General features: G+C 38.2%; 1 protein-coding gene across 1 annotated transcript; it reads left to right on the forward strand.

Annotated features, from left to right (window-relative positions):
• The first annotated feature begins 6399 nt into the window (after positions 1–6399).
• Positions 6400–8245, forward strand: LOC133727405 (cyclin-D3-2). Its single transcript, XM_062154991.1, has 4 exons — positions 6400–7091; positions 7214–7415; positions 7538–7668; positions 7788–8245. The coding sequence occupies exons 1-4, from the start codon at positions 6576–6578 to the stop codon at positions 8064–8066; spliced, it is 1128 nt and encodes a 375-aa protein (XP_062010975.1). The 5' UTR covers positions 6400–6575; the 3' UTR covers positions 8067–8245.
• Positions 8246–10006: the final 1761 nt, after the last annotated feature.

The following is a 10006-nucleotide window of genomic DNA, read 5'->3' on the forward strand; positions in this document are numbered from 1 at the left end:
AATCGTATAATGATTGGATATCTAAGAATATCTTCGAGAATATCTCTAACATAAACTCTATTACAACTAGAGCAAGTAACCTAGAGTTTGGGCCAGACACATATTCTGGATTTACTTGAACACTCCCACTTTTGTCTCCCAAACGTGGTTCTCCTCTCGTTCCCTCGTCAAAAACCTTGCCGAGTAACAAAAACCCAGTGGTAGAAAAATAACCTCGGTCGAAGGAGAAAATGAGTACAACACACCCTTCACATTTCAAGATCATACATGTAGACATCTCTCCCTGATGTCTGCATCTCCCCCTGATTACTACAGTCATGGGAGTTTGGATAACTTCCGCAAACGATGCTACCAACATGTTTCTTGAAAGTGAAATTTAGGCAATGATTTAGTGAGCAAGTCTACCACATTGTCCTCAAATCGAACCTAGTTCACTTTGATATTGAGGAAAGTCTGTTGTTGCTGATGATGCTTGGTGTTGTCGCTTTTGATGTAGCCTTGCTTCATTTGCTCAAAGTAAGCAGCATTATCCTCATAAATGCTCGTAGGCTTATCTATGGTAGATTTCAAACCACAATTATTTCGAACATGCGTAATTATGGATCCAATCCATATACATTCACAAACCGGTTTGTGAGGAGTAATAATCTTTGCATCGTTCGAAGATATAAAGACTAGGGTATGTTCTGTAGACCTCTAAGATATCACAGTCTTACCCATGGTGAACACATAACCGGTTTGGGAACGACCTTTGTGTGGGTCAGAGATGTACCCAGCATCAGCAAAACCTTCCAAAACACTAATGTCGTTTTGGGATGGGGAGAGGGAACACAGACCACTGTTGGTGGCGTTCTTGACATATGATGAGTCCGAATCCATCGTCTCTCTGTAGGGATAGAACAAGCCCATATCAATCGTACCACTTAGGTATCGAAAGATATCTTTTACACCAATCCAATGGCATCGCGTTGGCACAAAGCTATGTCTAGCTAACAAGTTCACGGAAAATGAGATGTCAGGTCTTGTGCATTGAGCTAAGTACAATAATGCGCCTATTATACTTAAGTAGGGCACTTCTGCCTCTAGCGCGTCTTCGTCATCATCCTTTGGACGAAGATGATCATTTTTAGGATCAAGACTAAAGACGATCATGGGGGTGCTTGAAGGCTTGACATTGTCAAAATGTCTAAGCATCTATATTCATGATGCTCAAGTTCCAAACCGAGACATAATCATGTTTTCCCAAGATCCTTCATCTCAAACTCGGATTTCAAGTGTTCAGCGGTTTCCCTTAACTCTTTAAGGGTTTCCAATGAAGATCATGTCCAACATAAACCGTGATAGAATCCGGAACTTGTTATGGAAACGCGCGGGCATTTACATATCCATTCCCAATCAAGTAGTCACTTTAGTGAGCGTTTCAATCTCATTGCAAACGCGCTCCATGGTCTAAAGTCACTTGACTTGGGTAAATGAAGTTCACCATGAACCTTCATGTATATTCCGTATCTAGATCCCCATAGAGATACGTAGTGACCACATTTGTAAGCTGCATGTTCAGTTATTCAGAAACTACCAAACTGACAGAGTAGTGGAGTGCAAACTCATCTATTACGAGAGAATATGTCCCATAGTAGTTGATTCCAGGGCATTTTGTGAGAAGCCTTGCGCTATAAGGCGAGATTACCATCTCATTTTCTCATCACGCTTTCTAACGAAAACCCATTAGTGAATAGGATTTATTTTAGGAGGTGTTGGCATTACTGGCTCTATAAACATTCCTCTTCATTAGAGAATCCAAATTAACCGGGATCGCATCTTTCCATTTAGGCCAAATTTCTCTATGTTGGCATTCATTCATCAACGGAGCGTGGTTCGATACCATCAGACTCAACAAACTCATGCGCTGCTACATCATCAATTATGATGAAGTTTCTATCCCACGTCTCATGCACACTAGTGTAATTTTCATAGAGCTTTATATTCTCAGGACTAAGTTCTGACATTGAGGCGTCTCCCAACGATAACCATAATCTGAAAGATTCTCATGAGACAGATTTTGAGTGTCGATGATCCAAGGATTGAGTTGTGCCAAAGTATCCTTCGAACCCACAGGCCTCCCACGCATCCTAGCTGGAGTCATGGCCTGTAACGCCAGAGTGCCACTCTCTACGGCGTTGGCGTCATGCCTACCTCTGGGTAGGGTAGCGCTACGTCCTCTCGTAGGGACGTCCATCCTTGCAGGCATGTTTGCAGCAGATATGTGTGATCTCGTCACTTTAGCGGGAATCGAGATGAGACATAGTGGGGAAAGACCATGAGAATTCCTGTCGTTCCTGCTGAACATCTGTGTTTTTATCTCCCCCCTAACAACGGGAAGATTGTCTCATCAAAGTGACAATCCGCAAATCTAGCGATAAGCGATAAGGAGATCGCCTAGCAAGGGCATTAATTGGCGGACGATTGTTGGAGTCTCAAATCCAACTTAGTTGCCCATTCGTCTGTAAAGACCCATCATAGAGCGTTGTGGCGGCACAATTGGCACATAAATGACACACTCAAATATGTGTAAGTACGAGATACTGGTATCCAGTCACTAGCTGTAACACAGAGGTAGATTGAGTGGCGGTAGGTCGTAGACGAATTAGCATAGCTGCATGCGATATTGCATCACCCCAAGCGGATATAAGGAGATTGGTGCACATTACCAATGTTTGGGCTACCATCGTAATCGTTTCCGCGAGACCATTTGGGTGTGTACATAGGAATATGATGTATAACATCAGTCCCATTGCAATAATCATCGAAAGTCTTCGATGTAAACTCTCTAGCATTGTCAAGTCCAATTGACTAAATAGAATGATCCGAGGAGTGAGCCCGTTTTCATATGATATGTGCTAGGAGTGTAGTATAAGCAGCATTTATAGGTGGACAATGGCACACCATGTGATCAGCGTGTTTGGGTGTCAACCAACATCATAAAATATTTAAACGTCCGCAAGTTGGTTGAATCAGTCCACAGAATCCTCACGGATTCTATGTAAGAACAGAATAAGTATTTTCATATCATTTGCATAGGACGGTCTCAGTCCTAATTTTCCTAAGGAACGAGCTTTGTAAAACGAGCGGGAGGCCTGAGCGTCTGAAACGCTATTGGAAGCAAAGTTAGTAATTGCAGCATCACCTGAGGAGTCATTACCATGATTGACGCCATCCATGGCGTCATGGATATAGACTGTGCCAGCCCTAGATAACTTATTTATTAAGCAGCCTTTTAAATAATTTAAGCCGCCTCAAACTGGGTCTCAGACTTGAAGCAACATCCCACAATTGGATGATGAATTATGACTAGTTCTAAAATTTTCTGTTTCTCAAATTGCTATAGAAAATGGTAATGATCTAGTTATGGACTTTTCCTCGGGCTTCAATCTGGGCCAGAAAACCCAACGAGACCCAGTAATTTATCCAGCTCTCACCAGTCAACAAGCTTCCTCGTCTTGTCTGATTCAGTCGACATCGACTGGTGAGAGAAGCGAGTAATAAGTTCTCATCTGTAAACACTAAAAACTACACAGTTCGAGTCTGTGTTTTTTGCAGAGATTCTTCTTCACTTTTAACCAAACTCATGTAACAACTGGGCCTCTGTAAAATCCTGGATGCCTCGTCTGTTCTGTAGCCAGTTAATAAATCAAAGTTAATTGAAAACATAAAAAGAAAAAAAAAGCCACATTATCATTCTGATACTTAAGAAAGCTTAGCTCGATCTTGATGAAACTTATTTAATAACTGAGAATAGTGTTATTAACTTTTCTCTCTCTTTCGCGTGCAACACGTACAGAGTAAGAGCCAAAGGATTGGCTTAGATATAAAGATGAAGATAATATCATATAGATGGAAATGGAATCAGATCTCTCTCTCTCTCTGTTAACTCTCTTTCTCTCTGACAATGGCGTTTACCATGTTGAAAACCAGAAAGCTAGCATGGTAATAAATCAGCTGAGCAGAGAGAGCAGAGGGATCTTTTACTCTTTACCTTTATGGCATGGAGATAAAGATGAAGGATATTTGTTTTGAATTTTGTACGTGCTTTTGTATAGTAAAGACTTTGGAAGCAATGGAAAGTACACAATGTATGATCTTTATGATCTTTACCAGTCTTTGGTTTTGAAAAGGAAATGAGTATATGATAAACAAATAAGCATGAAGATGAGTCTGGCAGGATTTTGAGAAATCCTAGCTTTTTAAACTCCTTTGTATTGACTTAAGAAGTTCTAGCTAGCCTAGCTAGCTAGTACTAAAGATAGATCGTTTCGGACTAACCACGGTCTAACTCTAATACTGAGCGTGTATTACTGTATTTTTACACTCAAAACTAAAGATCGATCGAATCTTTTTTTCTTTTTTTTTTTGTAGTAATAATCGAAATTGTTTTGAAGAAAACTAACTTTTTCGATTTGGTATTGATTTAGGCTGGAGGGTTACTTTTAGAACAATGGTTGATGGTTTCAATAATCTGATCATTTTGGAATTTGGTAATTCTAGCTAGGTCCCTGCCACAATGAAAACCTTTCACTTCCCTCAGAAGAAAGCGTACAAAATCTGGGAAATGGGATTTTCTTTAATTACTTCTAAGAATACCAATCAAGCACTCAAGAGATTTTGCAGTAAAAAAAAAAAAAAAAAAACCTCTTCTGGTCAAATAAGCATCGATAAGATCAGGTGATTGAGTAATGTGGTGGGTTGGACATTGATTGTTGCACATTGTTTATATCAGAAACCACAGTAAATGACAAAGTAAATATTGATTTTATTGGGGTTTCAGAGAATGGGGAACACCAAAGGGAAAGCGTACGACTTGCGTTTCAGGCAGACAATACGGCGCCAATTATGACTTGTCTTTACAAGGAATACAGAAAAAAAGCCATTGGAGATTTGGAGGAGGATTAAGAAAGAAAGAAAACCCTATTCTATCTGCAACTCTGTCTCTATGTTCTTCATTCACCTCTGTCTATATATATAATCTGGTAATGACTTATGAGTTGTCACCTCTTCCCAATCTCTTTTCATTATGAAATGCTTAGTTATTGGGTTGCTTCCAAAAGGACCATTGTTTTGGTCCTGGGAAATAGGAACTAGGAAATTTCATTTTGGTTTGGAAGTATAGACATAGAGGAGCTTCTCATTTCCAAAAAGGAGGAGCTTCTTCTTGAGCTAATATGGTCCCCCTCGACCACCACATCACATGCCTAAAGATGAAATTTTTTGCTTTCCATGCCTTTGGGAAATTTCGCTTTGCCTTTTTAAGTGGGAATTTAGTGGTAAAGTAGTTTTTATGTACGATGTTTAATCAATTGTAGTGTTTTGGATCTCTTCACTTGTTGATGAAGAATTTGGATTAGATGTTTTAAGTTGAACATGCATGCATTAATAACTCCTCATTATCGAGACGATTTATATATGTACCTTAAATTCTTATCAGGAATTGGATACGGATTGAGGTATCTAGTTCCTAGTGATGACAAGGACAGGAAATCATTCATCTTTCCATTCAGGATTTGGGAGGAGATGGTAACGGTGATCTTGTGATCCTCACCCGACCTGCCCTCCAACTAATCTGCTCTCCTATTAGCAATGTGGGAAGAAAACCCTATGAAGTTTTTCAAGAATATTAAAAAACAAGTATCACTAACTTAAAGCTTTTGTTCCGGATGAAATATTGATTTGATAAACTAGAAGGTAAATTTTAATTCAATATGAGATTCAAAACACAATATAAACATATTTTTTTGTCATTTTAGCTGATATAAAAAAGTTATATGCATATGCGGCAAATAAAAAGAATTATAGGCATAATTGACATCATCAGAATTTGCTAAAAGATACGATTTAAAAGTACTTTTAAGTTTGGCTCTTATACGTGGTATTTGATCAACTCATAACATTAATCTCTAATTATCGATGAAACCATATGATTACTTTTGCAGGCGTTATGTATCAAATCTATGTGATACACGCTCAAACTCTTTCCAAATTCATGTATTTGAACAAAGTGCGGTCAAAGTCACGAGGATGAACACGTTGTATGAACAATTCTCAAATATCGATGATGACATTAAAGACTTCGATACTAAATAGAAAGTCACCCCATAATTTAGGAAGTGCACCTAATAAAAAATTAAAAATCATAGCATTTTAACAAATATTGAAACATTCATCTCCTAATATTCTTCTTTTCTTTGGCCATCATATTTTTTTTCTCTAGAACACCCATAAGCTGATAAATATAGAATATTCATATTCAAAAATATTTATTTTTCGAAATTGGTTTTTACCATTTTTTGGGGGTAAGAAAATAGATTTGAGTCGCATTTTATATTTCTGTAAAGAAAAAGGACAGGCGTGAAAGTGTGGTCTCAGATAAAATCCTTCGTCTGCTTGCTGCATTTGGCGCTCTCTCTCTTAAAAGTCTCAGAGAGAGAGAAACAGATTCACAGAAAACGGATATGGGCATGGGATTAAGCTTTTCTCTTTTCCTATAATGAACAAAGCTTTCAGGTTCTTCTTCTCAGAAGAAGATGGCGCTGCAAGAACAAGATTCCCAAGAGCTCCAAAACCCACCAATGCTTTTAGACGCTTTGTTCTGTGAAGAAGGTCTTGAGGGAGAAGAAGAAGAAGAAGATTTGGGAGACAATGGTGTTGAAGAACAGAGCGAGAGCTGTGTTGAGACTTTGGAAAAACAGTCTGTTTCCCCTTTGGTTATGTCAAAAGGCGACCTGTTTTGGGAAGAAGATGAACTTGTCTCTCTAATTTCAAAAGAGAAACAAACCCATGTCTGTTTCAGTGGTTCAATCTCAGATGGGTCTTTAATGGTGGCCCGGAGAGAAGCATTAGTCTGGATTTTGAGTGTGAAATCACACTATGGGTTCTCTTGTTTGACCACTGTTCTAGCTATGAACTACTTTGATCGGTTCAGTTCAAGCTCAGTGTTTCAAAAGGACAAGCCTTGGATGAGTCAACTAACTGCTGTGGCTTGTCTCTCTCTGGCTGCCAAAGTGGAAGAGACCCATGTGCCCCTTCTTCTGGATTTGCAAGTATGTGTCTTTGTAATGCTTATGATTCAATTTGGGTGTTTGTTGAATTGATAGACTATTTTGTGTCTTGGTTTAGTTCTTTTCTGATCAATGTGGATGTTTTTTGGTGTTGTTTTGTTTAGGTAGAGGAATCAAAGTATGTATTTGAAGCCAGAACTATTCAAAGAATGGAGCTTTTGGTGCTTTCAACTCTTGACTGGAGGATGAATCCGGTAACCCCAAATTCATTCTTTGATCACTTGATCAGGAGGCTTGGTTTGAAGATCCATTTGCATTCGGAGTTTCTGTGGAGATGTGAGCGCCTCCTTCTCTCTGTCATTGCAGGTGAGCAATCAGATAGCTCTTCAAGTGTATTAGTATCAATCCTACACCATAATAAAAGAAATGTACTCATAATGATATGACTTGGTACTATTCTTATTTTTAATGGTGGATTTTAATTGCAGATTCCAGATTTCTGGTCTTTCTGCCTTCTATAGTAGCTGCTGCAGTAATGCTGTATGTTATTAATGAAATTGAAACATTCAATCCTGTCGATTATCAGAATCAGGTTTTGAGTGTACTCAAAGTCAGCCAGGTTTGTACTCAATACAGGGTTCTCACTCAATATATAGGTTTCTGCTCACTGCTTCTGCAAATGTAATGCGATCAAAACTTAATGTCCTAAGTAGTTCAATGTAATGACTTCTTGTACAGGGCATAGTCAGTGAATGCTACAAGCTCATCCTGGTACTATCAGCCAGCACTGTGCAAAACCAAGGACATAAACGCAAGCATTCATTCATACCTAGCAGCCCAAGTGGAGTTATAGATGTATGTTTCAGCTCTGATACCTCAAATGATTCATGGGCTGTGGCTTCACCGCTCTCATCTTTGCCAGATCCTCGATTTAAAAGGAGCAGACTTCAGGACCAGCAGATGCGGCTACCCTCGTTAAATCGTGTATCTGTTGATGTGCTTAGCAGCTCTCGTTAGTGTCTTGTCTTTTGTCTACTATTAAACATGGTATATACAATCCTTGTAATGCATCTTATTGGTGGTATCTGTTCTATATTTGCAATCTTACTATGTTCTATGATATATTTCATTTTGTAGCCAAACCTATTAATATGAATTGGTCTTCAGATCAAACTCCAGTTCTGTTTCTTTTTTAAGTTTCATTGTTTGAATTGAGAGCTGGTACATTGAAGGGCAGGGTTAGAGACACGCACACACAACAAAATACAAATATATGTTATCACTTCAGTTTGTTCTAATTTGTAGTGGTTATCAGGAAAGATAACTTCAACTCATCCTCATTATCTTAACACAGATGTTATTGTATTGATCTATCACTCACACTATCTAGCTTGAACCTAAACCATAGGTGTCCACAACACATCTTGTTTATCTGAACACAATGTTGTTGTATCTATCAGTCTGAGTAACACACACACACATGAATATATGTCATCACTTCTTCAGTTTGTTTCTATTTGTAGTGGTAATCAAGAAAGATAACTCCAGCACAATCCTTTTTATCTAAATACAACTGGTATCGTATCTATCTACATATCAGTCTCATTAATCAGAGATGTTCATAAGCTAAGCTCAAGGGGTTGTGAGGCGGGGTAGAGACTAGATTCTAGAATTTTAAGTTCAATTCCTTTTGTTAGAAACACAAGAAAAGGACAGTGCGGAAGCTAGGATGGGGATGGACAACTCTGGTCATTGATAATTTATATCAAACCGTACAAGAGTAAATGAGGTGCAGTTCTTTGTTTCTGCATGATTGAACATGCCAATGACTTCAGAGTTTGGACTTTTCCAATATTTGTTAGGAGAATAATGAGCAGTGTGCATGTTAGCTCGTTCACTAAACCTAGATAATTTGATTCAGGTGCTCTTTCATTAGGATCAAACTCAATAGTAGAAGTCTTTCTAGACAGCCAATGGGTTTCTTAACAACAATTTGTTCCTGTGTTGGAGACATTTTCATCACGTATTTGTGTTGTTTGTATCTGTAAAACTTTTCAACTGTACTAAACCAGTACTAATGAAGTAGGCTAAATCAGGTATTATACATCATCTCAAACCTAGAATACATGGAATAATACCTTTCATCTATTCTGCTTTGACATGGTAGAATGGATCCTTGGTGTGCGAACAGTTTTTCTCTTATAGATTTGTCTCCTACAGTCCAAGTAATTTATTGTGTTTATATTTGCCCCATTAACTTGGTGCTGTTTGTGTCTCTTTTAACTTTCAACTTTGAACTTTGAAGTGCCCCTATCAACCTCTAATCTGCTTTGTGTATATAAATCCTATATTTGATAACAAACTGTTCAGAGAATGAGAAATTTGACCATGTGTTTAAGCACCTGGTTTTTATTTTTTAACAGAATCACCATACATATGCCGCTATTTTACTGCTATTCCGATTTCTGGTGTTCTGGTACTCATGGCCAAGGGATATTAAACACCATCAAATCTCTCATCTCTCATGAAAAATACTGTGTGAAAGGAGTAGGAATTCTGTGTTGAATGAAAAGAAATGGCAAAGGTCTTCGTAAACATTATCCCCGACACCTAGTAAATAACTAAATATAGAAGATGAGTTGTGGTTGAACACTTGAACATGAATAAATGTTGTGTGAGAAAGCCATCAAATTCAAATGCAGGGGGATAGTGGACTATTCAGGATGCTTTTTAATTTTTTATAGTTTGAAGTTTGAACCACTATGAAACTAGTAAACAGACAAGTTTGAAAATGGATTTGCCTAGATGGGAAACTGTGAGCGCTTTGTTGTTGTTGTCTGTGGTCCTTCCATGCCTTGCCTTTTTTCCCCCTTCTTTTTTTGTTTCACTTTTAGTTTAAAGTTTTAGCTACATCTCTATCTTATCATGAAAAAGATTCTTCCAAAATTGATCAAACA

This window comes from Rosa rugosa, chromosome 1, assembly GCF_958449725.1.
Source record: "Rosa rugosa chromosome 1, drRosRugo1.1, whole genome shotgun sequence".
NCBI lineage: Eukaryota > Viridiplantae > Streptophyta > Magnoliopsida > Rosales > Rosaceae > Rosa > Rosa rugosa.

What these genes read in the sequence shown, in the direction of transcription:
- LOC133727405 (XM_062154991.1), top strand. Translation starts at nt 6,576, where the DNA reads ATGGCGCTGCAAGAACAAGATTCCCAAGAGCTCCAAAACCCACCAATG. An exon ending in CCCTTCTTCTGGATTTGCAA is followed by an intron (nt 7,092 to 7,213) that starts GTATGTGTCTTT and finishes TGTTTTGTTTAG; the next exon opens with GTAGAGGAATCAAAGTATGT. An exon ending in CCTTCTCTCTGTCATTGCAG is followed by an intron (nt 7,416 to 7,537) that starts GTGAGCAATCAG and finishes TTTTAATTGCAG; the next exon opens with ATTCCAGATTTCTGGTCTTT.